This window comes from Enhydra lutris, unplaced genomic scaffold, assembly GCF_002288905.1.
Source record: "Enhydra lutris kenyoni isolate GAN:26980312 unplaced genomic scaffold, ASM228890v2 scaffoldscaffold2, whole genome shotgun sequence".
NCBI lineage: Eukaryota > Metazoa > Chordata > Mammalia > Carnivora > Mustelidae > Enhydra > Enhydra lutris.
The window spans coordinates 48,887,765-48,905,589 of record NW_019154086.1 but is presented as its reverse complement, the minus strand read 5'-3'; the positions used below and the strand labels follow the sequence as shown (position 1 = coordinate 48,905,589).

General features: G+C 37.9%; 1 protein-coding gene across 1 annotated transcript in view; it reads right to left on the bottom strand.

The window, feature by feature from the left end:
• LOC111148759 (transmembrane protein 39A) overlaps nucleotides 1–17,825 on the bottom strand; it is a 31,391-nt gene that overhangs the window by 11,292 nt on the left and 2,274 nt on the right. Inside the window, exons 3-5 of the mRNA XM_022505557.1 lie at nucleotides 11,594–11,816; nucleotides 6,429–6,512; nucleotides 994–1,148 (exon numbers count right to left, since the gene is read on the bottom strand). Coding sequence (XP_022361265.1) covers nucleotides 994–1,148; nucleotides 6,429–6,512; nucleotides 11,594–11,816 — 462 coding nt within the window. The remainder of the gene's footprint in view (nucleotides 1–993; nucleotides 1,149–6,428; nucleotides 6,513–11,593; nucleotides 11,817–17,825) is intronic.

Below are 17,825 nucleotides of genomic sequence, written 5' to 3'. Positions count from 1 at the left end.
GAATCTCTATTTCCAAAAAGATTTCAGGTGATGCTGATGTTGCGCTTCTGGGAACCACACTTTGAGAACTACTGATTATAGAGGAATGGTGAAACAAGAACTCCGGAATCACAAAGACCCAAGTCTTTCTAATTGTCTGACCACAGGAAAGATTTTTATTCTCTTAATCTCTCTTTACCTGCGGCGAAGCCTGCTAATTGTCTGCCAAGAGCCACTGTTCTCCTGCTCTTCCGCTGCAACAGAATTTTTAGTTGAGGTACAGCTGTTCTGCTAAAGACAAATTTCTACCCTCCTTTATACTCTATACTGCTAGGGAGGAGTGGACCAAAAAAGACAGCAGGAGCCTGGGTCCCAAGACCATGGAAGCTAGCTGCCACAGCTCCCCAAGATGATTTACATACATACTTTACAGAAGAAAGAAATAAACTTCTAACTTTTTAAAGCCACTAGTACTTTGGAACTGTTAGGTCAGACTAAATACACAGCCTCCTGGGTTATGGGGATGATTTCATGAGGTGATGTTTATAAACACTTAGCCCAGTACCCAGCATATAACAGCAATAAATGGTAGCTACCTACTAACATCCAATGAAGAAAGTATTAGCCCAAAGTATACAAGTTAAACTGTGCGAAGAGTTTAAAAGCCCATGTGTATAATAAGATACAACTATACACTGCCGATGTACGCAGTGCTTGGGCACTTCATTTGATGAAGAGAGCCAATTAAAATATTCACCATTGGTAGAATAACCATACTTCTCCAGTTTTCTTGGGACAGTCCTGGTTTATCCCTGTTGTCCCAACTGTAGCCTAGTGTAGAAAATAAATTATAAGTCACCCTACCCACTGATTTTTTCCAATTTTCTGAGCTTTTTTTTTTTTTTGGCTTTTATTTGAAGAATTTCATCTTCCTCACTTTTGTAGTATTGTTCGCTTGACCCAAATAATTTCTTTAAAAACTTACAGATAAAATGGTAAAACTGGAGTACTCACGGGTAGCCAAGGAAAAGGAGATTGAGGACTGAATGGCTCCGGAAGAGATTGACGAGGGTCCAACAAAGTACCCATCCACATAAAGTGAGTAGCACCAAGCGAGCTGATATCAGAACCATGTAGTGAATCATAGATGCTGCACCCGCCTTAGTGGCCTGAAAGTTTGGAAGCACCAAAAGGAACATTTTATAAATGGCCTTATACAAAAGCAATGCAATTCAAGGAATTAGATTTAGTGGTAATCTGCCCCCCTCAAAAAAAAGGGAAGGGGGGAGGAAAGAAGAAAAAAAACTGCCCCATCCCACTTATCTTGCTTATTTTTATTTTTTTTTTAAAGATTTTTTTTTTATTTATTTATTTGACAGAGGGAGATCACAAGCAGGCAGAGAGGCAGGCAGAGAGAGAGAGGGAAGCAGAGAGCCCGATGTGGGGCTTGATCCCAGGACCCTGAGATCATGACCTGAGCCGAAGGCAGCAGCTTAACCCGCTGAGCCACCCAGGCGCCCCATATCTTGCTTATTTTTAAAGATTCAGACTCTTCCAGGCAGTTTGTTGGTTCTTCCTTGTATTCCCAGTGTCTCATAGAGACCTCCCTTAAGTTCTTATGACATTGTCTAATTTATTTACACTGGGGCTTCAAAGTATGACCCATGAACCACATTCATCAAAATTACTTGGGTTGCTTACTGAACCTGAAAATGCCTACTGCCTTTCCTTACGAGATACAGGGAACAAAACTGTAAGTCATGGAACCTATATTTTAATAATCCACCAGGTAATTTTTTTGTAAAGGCCTTGAACCATTAATTTATCTGACTTTGGACTGAACTGTAATAACCTCAATAGTAGCAACAATGTCCCATTTTCCTTGGAATCCTCCCCCCAAACTATTTGCTGAATTAATATTTAATGAATTACTGAGCCTTCAAAAAATAATCAGATCTTCTCTGAAAAATCCCTATATAAATAAAAGCTTCTCTTTTGACTTTTGCAAACACGGAAATAATGGACAATCACTTCCACTACTTTGTATGACAGCTATTCAAATATTTTTCCTTAATCCCACATTTTAAAGACAGATTAAATATAGTAAGAAAGCATACTTGTCTAAACATGAAGCTCTGCAATGTTATTTTCTTTCAGAATGAACTAGGAAGAGAATGAGCAAAACACAGGGGAAAATGGCAGATTCCTACAACCTCAAAACAGCAGTGTCAGAATGTAGAAAGGGGAAAAAATTATGTAGGGTCCATAGCAATGGGAGGGGATAAGGAGTTTTCAGGTCCTTCATCTACTCATTTCTTAATTTACTCAATATACTACATAGCATATATAATATATATGCACTTATGTAGTTATTTATAAATGCAAAGAAGCAGTTGAATTAACACCATAGAGAAGGTTCAAACTGTTCTCAGTAACAGTATGGCAAATAATTGTTTATCATTCCCCTGATACATACCTCATGCCAACGTACCTTACCTGTCAAAGCCTAAGGAAGGCATTTAAGTGGCTGGAATTACTCTATTGCCTCCATTTCCTTTCCTTTTTTTTTTTTTTTTTTTTAGAGATTTTATTTATTTATTTGACAGACTGCGCACAGTAGGAGGAGTGGTGGAGCAAGAGGGAGAAGCAGGCAGGCTCTCCATTGAGCAGGGAGCCTGACGCAGGGCTCAGTCCCAGGCCCCCAGGATCACGACCTGAGCTGAAGGCAGACGCTTAACCGACGGAGCCACCCAGGTGTCCTCACGGCCTCCATTTTCAAAATAAAAAGGCTGTTCTGCCTAGTGTCACCACAGCAACAGAGCCTGGATGTATCTGTCATTTTTGTCTTGTTTCAGAGCCCAAGCTCTTAACCATTATGCTTTGTATGGCAGATACTATACCAGGTCCTAGGGACATAGTAGTAACTAAGAACTCTGTCTTTATGAGGCTGCCCAAATAAGAAAACAAATATTAAACTTATATTTACACAAATAATTATTTTTACAATTGTGGTAAGTGCTACAGGAAAAAAGCAGGCTGTAAGGGAAAGCGAGTAACAAAAGACCCCAATCTAGGGAAGCCTTTCTGAGGAAGTGGTATTTTAGCTGGGATTAAAGAATAAGAAAAAAATGAGCCAGGTAAGGAGTAGAAAAATAATCCTAATAGTAATGTTAAAGTATGGTTTATATGCAAATAAAAATTTATATACCAAATATACCAAAATATGGCCCTTTCAATAATGAGGTTGTAATTTAAAATTTTTCCTGCTTTATATTTTAGGGTTTTCCATTTTTTTTTTTTTTTTAATAAAATGTACTACCTTCCTATTTAGAAAAAGTTTTTTAAAAAGGGAGTTGCAAGGATGCCTGAGTGGCGCAGTCTGTTGAGCATCTTGCCTTTGGCTCAGGTCATGGTCCCAGGGTCCTGCAACTGAGCCCTGCATCTGGCTCCCTGTGATGCTTCTCCCTTTCCTCCCCACTTGTGTGCTCTCTCTCTCAAATAAATAAATAAAATCTTTAAAAATAAAATAAAATAAAATGGGAGTTGCCTCAGGTTGGGAGAATAGCTGAGTAACTTTCTGGTCTTGTGGAGCAAGTCAAGAACTAGAAATGGCCTGGTGGTGAATAAATAGTCTTATATAGTTGGAGGTATTCCTCCCGGAATAGTATTCAGCATTTTTATTAATTACCTCCAGCTTCTCCTTAAAAATGATTGGTCTTTCTCAGGGTAGGGATCCTTTCTGTGATATATAAGCCCCCCCAAAAAAACCCAAAAGACAAACATTTTAATGGAAGGAAGGATAGATGATTTGTGATGGGTCTTACCATCTAATTTAGCTTTTTTTAGAAAAGAATCACTATACAGCTCCTATTTTTAATTTCTGAATAGGTAATATAGTCACAAATGCTCAAAATAAAAAATGTATAATAGGGTTTGTACTGAATTTCCCGCCTTCTGGTCCTGTTCCCAGCCACAACTAGGCAGCCTGCTATTAGTCTGTATGTCCTTCTAGAGATAATTCATTCATACATAAGCAAATGTATTTTATGCCTTCTACCCACCTTATTTTAAACATTGTTTTATATATACATATATATATATACGCATATTTTTTTTTACTTAATATTTTAGTGGTCAGTACAGTTTCATCTTTTTAATGGCTTCATGCTGTTCCATTATATAGATACCCCATAATTATTTAAACATTCTTTCTCATGGACTTTAAGGTACAGAGACTTCAGTCACTGACCAGAAGTCTGTTTAAATTTAGCTTAAGTATTTTGTTCTCAGTAAGAATTACAGGTTTCTTTTTCTTTTCTTTTTTTTAAAGATTTTTTTTTTTTATTCATTTGAAAGAGAGAATGAGAGAGAGAGCTCAGCAGGAGAGGCATACTCCCTGCCAAGCAGGGAGTCTGATGTGGGACTCGATCCCAGGGCTCCAGGATCATGACCTGAGCCAAAGGAAGACGTTTAACCAACCGAGCCACCCAGGCGCCCAAGAATTACAGGTTTCTTTAGAAAACAGCTAATATACTCTCCAACTAAGGTCATGCAAAAACTGTTAAACTACTATTAAGCCATTAGCAAAAGAAAGCAACAGAGTACATAAAGTTATAACCCTTGGATCACCAAGGTAGAAACCCCAGTTATAAAGGATTTAAACATTAGCTGGACATACTAATTTGGCATATACAAGTACCATTTCTAAGTAATTGAAAGATTAAAAAAATGCTGCCTGTTTTCACATACAAAAACATAAAACTCCACTGAGTTCCTCTAAAAAAAGAATGTAATGTTAATATATCCAAAGTAAGCACCTATTTTCATGATCTAAATAGCAAACTTGGGAGAAAAGTTTTGTTTTTTGGTTTTTTTTTAAGATTTTATTTATTTGTCGAGAGAGAGCACAACCAGGGGGAACAGGAGGCAGAGGGAGAAGCACATTCCACACTGAGCAAGGAGCCCTTTGCGGGACTTCATCCGAGGACCCTGGGATCATGACCTTTACAGAAGGCAGACGCTTAATCGACTAAGCCACTCAGGTGTCTCTGGGAAGAAAACATTTTAGATAGCCTTTTTCTTTGTGAAAAACAGGTGATTCAACTACCAGTGTTCTTCAGTTAACTTCAAATGGCTCTCAGATTATGACTTAATACATGCAATTACTCTGTGCTGCAAGAAATAAGGTTCCTAAAAATTAGGGCTTACAGACACAAATACTTTCATGCATGTTTTAGAAGGAAAAAAAGTTGGCTCTCAGTTATCTGTGATTATAGTAACTATTAATTTAAAATTATACACTGAATTATAAACTCCAAGATTAAAATTGTTAGACACTCTAGCTAAGTTAATATTTTTTTGTTTTTATAATAATTTATAGGACATAAGATAATAAAATCCTAATAGAACACATTTACCTTCTCCAATGGAGTTTACAAATATATTAAAGAATCTTACCAATGGCCAGTTCTATCAACATTTAATTTTAAAAAGATTGTATTAATGTCTTTCCTCTACTGCCCACTGATTCTAATCTTCAAGATTAGTCTTATGCAAATTTGATTTCATTTTAAAACTCCCAAGTTTTAATAAACTCAAACAAATGTCTCTTTCTAGAAACCCCACAAATGGTATATAATATCAAGTAAATATTACCTGAAACAAAGTTTTAGATGCAACTGTTCACTTATATATAATTCTTCATATCAATAGTTACTTAAAATTCCTTCTCTTTTTACTGTATGTAATAAAATTAGAAAAATTATACAGAAGAACATGGAATCTAGAAATAAGCTCCTACCAAACGAGATTTCTAACAGTTTTCTTGAATTCTAGCACAATGAATTTTAAATATACTGTTGGAAAATCTTTTAAAAAGAACTAGCACATGGAGGCGCCTGGGTGGCTCAGTGGGTTAGGCTGCTGCCTTTGGCTCAGGTCGTGATCTCAGAGTCCTGGGATCGAGCCCTGCATCGGGCTCTCTGCTCTCTAGGGGAGCCTGCTTCCTCCTCTCTCTCTTCCTGCTTCCTCCTCTCTCTCTGCCTGCTTGTGATCTCTCTGTCAAATAAATAAATAAAATCTTTAAAAAAAAAAAAAAAAAAAAAAAAGAACTAGCACATGGGGCCACTGGGTGGCTCAGTTGGTTAAGCATCTGACTTTGGCTCGGTCATGATTTCAGCGTACTGGGACTGCTGGAGTACTGGGATTGCTCAGTGGGAAGTCTGCTTGTCTCTCTCCCTTGGCCCCTCTCCCCAAATCGTGCTCTAATAAATAAATACAATCTTAAAAAAAAAAAAAAAAGGAAGAACTAGCATAGCTCATGTGGAAGTAAAGAAATTAATTTGTAATTATTTTCAAATTATATTTGGGCACTTGACATACTCAGCTTGAATCCAGTCTAGTAACTAACTCTAGCTACAAGTGATAAATTATAGTGAATAAGCTGTTACCTCTGAGATGAGGGCCCACACCAGCCTCCTTGCAAGCATCACTGTGATGAATGCTGCCAGGTGGTAATCAATGAGATGAAAATTCTGTAAAAGAAACAAATCACTGCATCAGAAAGAAATACGGATATCTAGCTGGAACTACTACATCAAAAGGTCTGCCCCTCAGAAGAGCTCCTTACGTCACCTTGTATGTATAGACAGACCACAAGAATCTGAGAGATCTTAGAGAGACGACCTACCTTCTACTTTCTACCTAATTTTACTTCTCCTTTCACGAAAGATTGCTTTAATTTTTCAAATACTATTTTAAATTATCTGGAATGTACTCCCCTCTTTTTTGAAAGTTTACAGTGTTGAAAGGAAGACTACAGCTTTGGGTTAAAGAGTGATAGCCTGCAGAATTATGGCAAGAATAATTGAAGGGTTGGGGCGCCTGGGTGGCTCAGTGGGTTAAGCCTCTGCCTTCGGCCCAGATCATGATCTCGGGGTCCTGGGATCGAGCCCCGCATCGGGCTCTCTGCTCTGAGGGAAGCCTGCCACCCCCTCTCTCTCTGCCTGACTCTCTGCCCACTTGTGATCTCTCTCTCTGTCAAATAAATAAATAAAATATTTAAAAAAAAAAAAGAAGAAGAAGAAGAATTTAAGGGGTCCCTGGGTGGCTCAGTCAGTTAAGTGGCTGCCTTCGGCTCAGATCATTGATCCTTGGGTACTGGGATCGAGCCCTGGGTCAGGCTCCCCGCTCATCAGGGAGCCTGCTTCTCCCTCTCTCCACCCCCTGCTTGGGCTCTCTCTTAAATAAATAAAAATCTTTAAAAAGAAAAGGTAATTTATTTAAAATGCCATTTTTATAATGAGTGTCAAATTCAATGGATCAGATGGGACTCCCAGCATTCAGGAGTTCCTATTTTTGGTATCTCTATGCAAGCTTATGTTAATCTAACTGGGTATCTACTAACCTAAACTCCCTATGGGCTGACATGTCAATTACCTTCAATTTAGTCTTTCTTCTTAACTTGATTTAAAAAAATGTCTTGGGTGTCTGGGTGGCTCAGTTGGCTCAGTAGGGTCCTGGGATCAGGCTCCCTGCTCAGGGCGAGTTTGCTTCTCCCTCAGCCCCTCCCCACAGCTTTTGTGCTTGTGCTCTCTCACAAAAATAAATAAATATAATCTTAAAAAAAAAAAACACAACAAAAACATGTCTTTTATTTGATCTTTTCTTCCTAAGAAATGATAGCTTTACCTAGATGCTGCATATGGTTCCTTCTAGTTCTATCAGCGTCTATCGGTAATCAGAACTCTAGCTCTAAGCCTATATAAATAATAAGCACAATAATAAGCACATTAGCAACAAACAAAATGGGGATGTATTTTCATTTTGCTGGTCAAAAGGTCTTTAGGTTTCCAGAGTCCTCCTTCCAGACTCAAAAGCTGAACTTCTCAATTCATTCAGTAAGTAAGTAGGGGACACTCACAATGTGTGCAAAGTACTCTTCTTGATACTGAGGATACAGTGCTAAAGAATGACACACAAGCTTCCTGCTCTCCTGGATCTTATTTTTTACTGTGGTATGAAAGGGAAAGGGGATGGCAAGGATTTCTATTTCTCTTCTGCCATCATAGTAGAATTTAACTGGACACTGACTCCTTGCTAACTAGAGCTTCATTTCCTTGCCTCCCTTGCAAAACTACAGCTAAGGGATGTGAGGGGAAATGATATATACAACTTCCAAGTCATGCCCTTAAAGGAAGGAACTGTCTTTCTCCTTTCCTCCTTCCTGCTGGCCAGATGTGCTGACAGGAGTTGGTGCAGCTATCTCGGACCAAGGTTTGGAAGAAGCATGTTGGGAGTGGCAGAGCAATGGAAACAAAGAGTTGCCACACTGGCATATCACATGACTGGTTTTTATCTAATCAGGAAATAAGGTTCTACTCTGTTTTAGCCGTCCTGTTACAACAACTAAAGCCATATCTTTAATAAATTTAAGTGTAAAGTCAACGACAAGCTGACAAGCAAAAGCATTTTACCTAGTAACAACTGCTGGCAGGAAATAGAGAGTGATCAACAGTAACTGGAAAGGGAGTTGCAGAGCCAATTTAAATTGTTGGTTATGGAGGACATCTCTAGATTGTGGCATTTGGGCTGACGGCTGACAAAGTAACGCCCATGACAAGATCTGAAGGCAGAGAGCCCCAGGCAGAGGGAAAAGGAATCACAAAGGCCCTAAGACAGGAAAACATATGCCTGGTGTCTGAAAATCAGTAAGAGGGCTGAAATGATGTAATGAATAACAAAAGATTAAGTTTATATTTTTTCCTAATGAGAAGTCATGGAAAGAGTATGCAAAGAGTGCCAGGTTCTATTTTAAAACAATCACAGTGATTGCTGTGTGGAGAATATACTGTAGCAGGGCAAGATCAGTTAGGAGGCTACTGCTTTTAATGCAAGGAAGAAATGAAGATGGACTGAACAGGGTCAGCAGCAAGGGCGATGGGAGTGGCCCGATCTGGGATACTTTTAAAGGTAGAGTAGCCAGAATATCAAGAGAATGGCTTACCTCAGATCACTTCCTTTTCTCTTTCTCTAAGTGTTTTGGATTCTAATAATATTTATCCCCTCTTAAGCTTTGAGACTTCTTGTTCACCTCACTCCTCCAAAATAATGCAAGCAAATTCACTAGACCCCCTACTTAATACCTAATGTTTGAGGGTCTTATTTATGTATCACCAGTCCATCTAAGACATTTTTTAATCAAAAGATTTAAGTGCCTAATGTATCTTATTGTTAAGTAAATTTTGTACTGTGCTCTATCACTGAAAACTGCTAATCTGCTTATGATTAACTCTATAAACCAGAATATTTGATTAATCACCCTCCAGTCCTGATATTCTGAATAATTTACTATACTACTTCTAGCTTTTATGTTTCTTAGGGTTAAGACTCATTCAGTTAACTGCTTGATGGCTACAATGATACTTTACATATTCGGGGTTCCACATTTTCTTTTTGGTAATTATTAAGATCTTGAAATGGAAAAAGAAAAGCTTAACATATAAATCTGATCAATTTCTGAGTCAGACATACATAATGAAGAAAATTTAGACCACTAGTTTAGATTTAAGTCCCTTCTAGAGCATCTCAGGTACATAGCCATCTCCCATGTTTGAATACGTTCAGTGACAGGAAGTAACCAGGTCTCTTGCGGCCCATTAATCTTTGAACAGCTTACTGATTCAGACCCCTTTCAGACTAAATGGGCTAAATGGGCTAAAATCTTATCATATTTGCTATTTCACAGATGTTACTCTTAGTTTCACAATTAAACGCTACGGTTTGTGTGAGCTAGGACCATATGTAGCAGATAAGTGAGCCAGTCCACAGGATAACCTGCTTCAAGTGTGCCTTCCGCTATTGCACAGACCAGAAAATGAAAAACTTCATCTCCAGACTTTCTTGCAACTCAAGTTCTAGATTTGACTTAGTTTCTGCCAACCTTGAGCATTACATAAATTCAGAACTGAGTGAAATGGGGAGAGGGGCAGGGTAAAAGGCCCCATGTTTGGTGGTATGAGTCAGAGGAAAGGAAGCATTAATTCTGGACTCAGCAGCTCTAGCAGCAGCTTCCTGATTATGACAGGAGCACTGGCTCCCTTGCAAGGCAACATTGGTAGGGGACTTTTAAAAGAACTCGTCAGAAATGGTTGACTGACAGAAGAGCTCTTTGATTAGCCTGAAAATTCAAAAACTGAGGTTTCCATGGAATGTCAAAGTGAAAACTAAATAATGAACTACCCAAAAGTACTTATGGATTAAACACAGAATAAGTAATAGGAAATACAGCATAGCAGGGAGTGACAGTACTCACTTTGTCACTATGTGATTTTGAACAAGTTTTGTGATCTCTAGGTCTCATATTTCTAATTTATAAAATGGGACAGTAGTACCAGTCTTCTGGTTGTTTTTTTTTTTTGTACCTACCTGTTTTTAAAAGAAGGAGTAAATGAGATAATACTTGCAAAAAATAGCGATTACTTTAATGAATGTTTTGCCAATGCCATTGTTAAGATAGTGAGAAATTTACATATAGAGCTACATGGCTGGAAGAAGCCTTAAAAATCATCTAATCCAGCCTCTTCATTTTACACCACCATGGCCAAAGAAGAATAGATAAAATACAGTTCCTATACTCATAAATTCTAATTTTATAATCATTGATAAGCCCCAAACACATATATAAACTATGCAGCACAACAGTCTTCTTTCTCCTAGAGCGTATTTCCATCCAAATCTGCCACTGCCAACCATCTACCTACAAAGTACCCGAGTAGTCTTACTCGTTATTTTACATACCCATCTATAGAGAACTTCTCTGCATCAAGACTATCTCAGCTCTCTTAAATAAACGGAAAGAGGGTAGAAGAAACCTACAATATATTTTGATGTATTTCAGCAAAGACATCTAGTCCTTGTCTCAATTTTATTTTTGTAACAGAGCCCAATCTTATTCATAGTAACAATAAATCCTATGATAGAATTAGAGTCTCCAGTCTCCCTGTAGTTAAGAGTGAACATGTGTGAGCCTGGCCCATAAGAAACTCTCCTTTATACTTCCCTATGCTCTTGCCCCTTTCTAGCTGAATGAGGTGGGCCACAGTCAACTTGGAGGCCACATACTGGAAGACAGCACAGTCTCCATCAGTCTGGGTTCCCTGATTGACCACATGGAAGCATGCTACTCCTGCAAACAAAAACAACTACCTCAGACTATTATGTGTTTGGTGCATCATACAATTCTGGGTTTATTTGTTATAGAAGCAAGCATTATCCTAAGATAGCCATTAAAAGGGTAAATTTCCTGGAATTTAGTCATATTAGCACCTTAAGTCCAACAAATTTAATATAGTGCAAAGAAAGCTAAACATCAAAACTCTTGATATTATGATAAATTATTTAAAGGTTTTCTGCATTTTCATTTATATTTTACCTTTCCAGATATTTATATTTTAATAATCTTATGAGATTACAGTTCTGAAAGTAATCCATGGTTTAACTGAAAAACTTTTTTTTAGAAGAAAAATTATTAACAAAAGTAATTTGTACCCACAGGCTTTCCAACTAGTTTCCTGGTTAAGTAACATACAGAAGTTAAAGGCCTAGTAAGACTTACCAGTGAAGTACAAGAAGCAGGATGATTATAAGGATACCACCACACTGTTTTATAGATATTGATGTATTGAATAAACAGAGCAACCAGCAGGTAGATGAAAAAGAGAAATTCAAAGAGCAGGCTTCCATCCACAGGCAAATCAGGAATTTGGCAATGACGAACAGGACCAGGTGTGATTAAGGCTGTGATAGGTGGGACCGGAAGGCCAATAGCACTACCATTCCTGAAAGAGAAACTATGGTTAACTCAAATGGTGATAATCTTTCAGTGTTATAGAGCATAAAGGGCCCCTGCTTCTTCCTCCACTTAACACTTAAGTACTGGCCTTCCCTCAAGACTCTATCCTAGGAACTCCTGCTCTTGTCTTCTCCCTCTACACACATTCTCTCAGTGATCAAACATGTGGCCACAGCTTCCATTATCTTTAACAGGCTGAAAACTAAAATCTGAGTTTCAGATCCATGTTATCAAGGTGTCTACTGGACACTGCTGTGTTCCTCCTCCTATAATCCTGACGCTAGTTCATGGCCCACTCAGTAGCCACCAAAATCAGAAACCTGGGAGTCATTATTAGAACTTTCCTCTGCCTCTTCATATCCAATGGCTCGCTAGACCTTAAATATTCCACTTTGTAAAGCTTCTTCCACACTGCACCTTCCTCTCTAAAACCACTGCCTTAGTTCAAGCAGTTAACATTTTCCACCTAAACTACTGAAGTAATCTCCCTAAAATTAACTCCATCAAATTCTCCAAACTGCCTTCAGAGATCTAAAGTGAAACTAATAGTGCTATTGTCTTGCCTAAAACCCTTTAATAACTCTCTAGCGCCACCAGGATAACATCCAAATTTTTAGTATGTCCTATGAGGCTCTCTGTTTAACAGATTAGTCCCATCTCTTGCCACCCCTCCATATACAACCTATAGAATATCCATGCTATTTGCTATCTGTGAATATATATGCTATTCTTTTGTACATGCTATGACTTTTCCCAGCAATACCACTCAAAATCACCTTCCTTAACCCCTCACTTACATATTTACTAATGAAATCCATTAAGACTTTTTAAATGATCAAGCATATCCTTCATGAAGCTTACGGAATCAATCCAAACCAATTCACCTTACCCCTGTGCCCCCACTATACCTAAATTATGCCTTTATTATTATACTTTTTATTACTGTTACAAAATTCTTTGTATATATTTTTTATCAGATCATAATCTTAAGGACAGAGACTGTACTTTTCCTAGTTCAATTCACATATATACCTTTATGTTGAGAAGACAGAAGATTAATGTGGTCATGAAAGAGAAATCTCTTAAAATACAAATTAAAATATAGAGATTTTACTCCCCATTTTCTAGCTGTCCTTTCTTCCATGCTTTTTTTTTTTTTTACTTTTATTTATTTATTTGACAGAGTGGCACAGAGAGAGCATGAGAGGGAAGAAGGTCAGAGGGAGAAGCAGACTCCCTGTCGAGCAGGGAGCCCAATGCGGGACTTGATCCCGGAAGTCCGGGATCATGACCCGAGCCGAAGGCAGTTGCTTAACCAACTGAGCCACCCAGGCGCCCTCTTCCATGCTTTTTTATATAGGTCAGAAATAGCTGGGCTATCTAAAATGATAAAACAGGGGTGGATAAGGAATGAACTTTCCCATTGTTTACAGACCTGGGAATAGTTACAGCTATCTAAGGGTCTATTATTGTTTTAGAACAAGGAAAAGAGGCTTGGTTTGGATATTTCCAAAGAAGATTCCAGAGAAGGAACAATATCCACGTTATCATTCTACTCTAAGATTTCCAAATATAGAATTATAGTATTAGTATGTGAAATTTATAGTACTTTAAGTGAATTATGGGAATATAAACTCTGCTCATTCTGAACAGTTAAGAATAGCATGGCAGAGGGGTGCCTGGGTGGCTCAGCTGGTTGAGGGACTAACTCTTGATCTCAGCTCAGGTCTTGATCTCAGGTTGTGAGTTCAAACCCTGTGTGGGGCTCCATGCTGGGCAAGAAGCCTACTTTAAAAAAAAAAAAAAAAAAAAAAAGAATACCATGGCAGAATCTCAGAAGAGCTGGAAGGGAAGAACAGGGATGGGTAGGGAGAGGGTGGGAAAAAAAACTACACAAATTTCTTCCTTTCGTTTCCAAAGATTATTCCAATAGAACAAGCTTACCAGGGAGTTGATTGTGAACTACCAGTAGGTCTCACAACCTCACCTGCTCAATCACACACCAATCATTAACACATCAGAGCCCTCTGCTCTGTTCTGGGACATGGGCCATTGCACAACTCCAGGAGCTATCACTCACATAGAATACAACGTAAAAGGTGCTCTATGGAGTCATACAAGTCAGCAGACCTGAATATAAGGGATTAATGCCAACAGGCAATCTATTCCCTCTCCCTAGTTAATCATAAGATAAGGAAATACAAAATTCTTATGAAAATTATAAGGTCAGGAGCCTCAACTCTAGAACAAACTGTAAATTCTTTTTTTTTTTTTTTAAGATTTTGTTTATTTATTTGACAGAGATCACAAGTAGGCAGAGAGGCAGGCAGAGAGAGAGAAGGGGAAGCAGGCTTCCCACTGAGCAGAAAGCCTGACGTGGGGCTCGATCCCAGGACCTCGAGATCACAACCTGAGCCAAAGGCAGAGTCTTAACCCACTGAGCCACCCAGGCACCCCCAAACTGAAAATTCTTATACCTCTTCAGTCAAAAATACATGAAGGGAGAAAGTATGCTAAATTATGTTATTATTTAAAGGTTAAAAAGGTTCTTACAGAATTTTTTCCAAATAAAGCAGATTAATGTGCTTCTGCTGTTAACAAAGCCAATGAAATGCTGGGGTCAAGAAATATTCAAAACACAGTGCAGAAAATCTACATTTGTGATACTTCACACAGCCTTGGCTATTATACTTCAAGCCAAAAAACAAAGGGTCAAAGATCAAATAAAATGATGCAGAGCATCTGAGGGGAAAAGGAACATTTTTTTTTACATTTGAAAGCTTAATAGATAAAATCAAAGTTCTTAAAACCCCCCCCCCCAAAAAAAATAGACAGTTAAAATAAACAGACTTGGTCTATACATCTCAGAAAATTAGTTAGAGGTATTATTTAGGAAAAATAAAAGTATTTCTCTAAGAGGATATAAAAATAGATGCAAAAAAAAAGCAAAATGGCACAAATACATTTTAGATACAATGTGGGATAATCCTGTCTATCTAGGACTAGACCAGGACTATTGACAGTCTTTGTAGAAAGTAACTTTAAAGGTCAGTCTTTGTGAAAGCAGCCTTTGAGAAAGTAACTTTATATCCTTGAGCCTCAGTTTCTTCACCCATAATGCAAGAGTTGGAACAGATTCTCTTTAAAGAATTCTTTTCAACCTGTACCCCGGGGGGGGGGGGCAAATAGTACATTATATGTTAATAAAAATAATTAAAAAAAAATTTCTTTTCAATGTTAACGTATTCTCTTTCACACTGTGCTACATGTCCCTAAGATCATGCCCAGGCTTGAAGACTCACAGGACTGGCATACAGTTGTGTTCATTACAGTAAAAGGATATAAATCAAAATCAGCAGAGGGAACAGGTACATGGGGCAACGTCTGGAGGAAACCAGGTGCAAATTTCCAAGAGTCCTTTTCAGTGGAGTCATACGGAAGCAACTTAAATCCTTCTGCAACTACCTGTGACGACACACACGAAATGCTGTCTACAGAAAGCCTCATTAGAGACTCAGCACCCAAGGTTTTTACGAAGGTTTTGCTAACATATGGATAAAGCAAGAAAGATTTAAGGAAATAAAAAAGAATTTGGAGGGATAGAAAAAGCAGTGATCATTTGGACATACTTAGGTCATATTATTAAGAAAGTATATGCAAAGACAAAACAAAGAAAAAAAATCACTTAGTCCTTCTCAAATAAGATTCTCCCTCAACTACAAGCTCTCTAGGAAACTCAGAAACTCACAGCATATCGTCCTTTTTTAAAGGCAAACATCTCAGCACTTTCTCCTGTGAACAAATCCCTGTTCTTCATAGGGGAAAAAAAAAAAAAGGACAGGGAACTATGGATTTCAATCTTGATTTTTGTTACCAAACTAGCTCTCTGACACTCCCAAGTTACCTTCACCAATTATGCCACAAACACATGCAAATGCTCTCTTCTCCAGCTGACCTATGTCTTGCAGAATCAAATATATCATCCAAAATTGTGTCACACTTAAACAATTATCTAGTTCTCTCTTCAGTACTCTAGAGACTCCAGAAGTAAGTTCTCATCTAGACCTTGTCTTTCTTTGTACACAACCTTCCTAAAACTATTTTCTAGGCCATCTACCACTGGTTTTATCCATATTTCTTATAACCCTTCCTAGGTGTTACATAATAAGCTATTCTAGGTCTTTTCTTTCCCAACAAGAAACAAACGTAGAATATCTTCTTCCAAAATAACCTCTCTAGATAAAAGTGTCACAAAATAATCACTCAATAATAATTTCAGTAATTTTTTAAGCCATGAACAACTATGATCTTTCACTTTATTCAAATTATGATGAAAAATGCACTCCTTTTCTTACTACCCCCATTGAATATGTTAAAATGGGAGAATGGGTGGAGAAGTTGATCAAGGCAACCATAACTAGAACTCTGAAAGCCAGGACAGAAGAGCTACAAAGAAGGTAGAGAAAAGAATACATGATCATAGCTACATCCATTCAAGGGCACAAGTATTTTCCAAATGTTCCTAGGTCTTCCCAGTATTCTATTAGCAAACTTGAAGGAAGATTTTGGTCCATATTTGATTCCTATGTTCACCAGGCCAAGGAAAAACCATCTAGAAATGTGATTTTCAATTCTTTTTTTTTACTAGCAGAACACTTCATTTTCTTTCCCCCAAAGGGCATTTTACACGATATCCTGATATCTGAACACACAGAGAAGGAGTTAGTCTGATTAAAAAAGGACTAGTAAACCTGAAGCCTGGACTACTAGGCCTACCTAACTCCTCCTCCCTTTGAAGTCTACAGCAGTCCCTGAAACCCTGAGGAGGGATTCCATGGGGCAGTCTGAGAACATAATTATCTAGGGGAATCCACAAAGCCAAAGTAGAAGAAAATGAACAACTGCTGGAGTTAATACAGAGGCAGAGTTAGAATTTTTTAGCTAGCAATAATCCTAGTAAGGCACAGCTACAATTTCCTGTTGCAATTTAAAAGAACTAAATCACTAAATCGATAGTATATATTAGTAAAATTGAGGCATGTACTCAAATACTCTACCTCAAAATCAATGTTATATAGTACCTTCAAAAGCATTTTCACATATTCCCTTTTTTTAGTCTTAAAAATATAGGGCGCCTGGGTGGCTCAGTGGGTTAAGCCGCTGCCTTCAGCTCAGGTCATGATCCCAGGGTCCTGGGATCGAGTCCCGCATCGGGCTCTCTGCTCAGCAGGGAGCCTGCTTCCCTTCCTCTCTCTCTGCCTGCCCCTCTGCCTACTTGTGATCTCTGTCTGTCACATAAATAAATAAAATCTTTAAAAAATATATATATAAAGTAATACATGTTATTGTAGAAATTTTGGAAAATTTAAACTTCTAAAAAGTTGTTGCAATTTACTATTTCATTTATTTTCAACATCCTGCTGTGATAATATCACTGTTTTTAACATGAAGAAATCCAAAAACCAGCAGAGTGAAAAAATAATACTCTAGAATATATTATAAGTACTCTGTATACATACATAAATATAAAATTTTGATAGACAATTAGTATAATGAGAATCAGAGCCTAGAAAATTCCCTTCAAACAGGAATTTCGGGGAGAGCCCCACTGAAACAACAAGATCAGAACTGATTTTGAGGACTGAGTAGAACCTGGGCTGGAAAGTCAGAAAGAAAGAAGGAGGGCAGGCCAGGAAGAGAGAAGTGCACAAATACCATCAGGAGGGCCCAAAAATGCAACGGTTGTACTGATTGCTAGCAGTACTGAAAATCAGAATCCAAGCAAGAGAAAACTCTACTCAGAAAGAAAGCAGAAATTAGGTGACAAAAATTATCTTGATCAAACACTTGATATAAAGTAAAAACCATCTCTTTCCACTGCTACATGACTGAAATACCTCATGAAGTTAGTTATCCTGGATAAGATTAGAAATAATTCAACCTAACTTTTGAAAATTAAGAACAAAGATAAATTTTCATTAAAAGACCACATTCT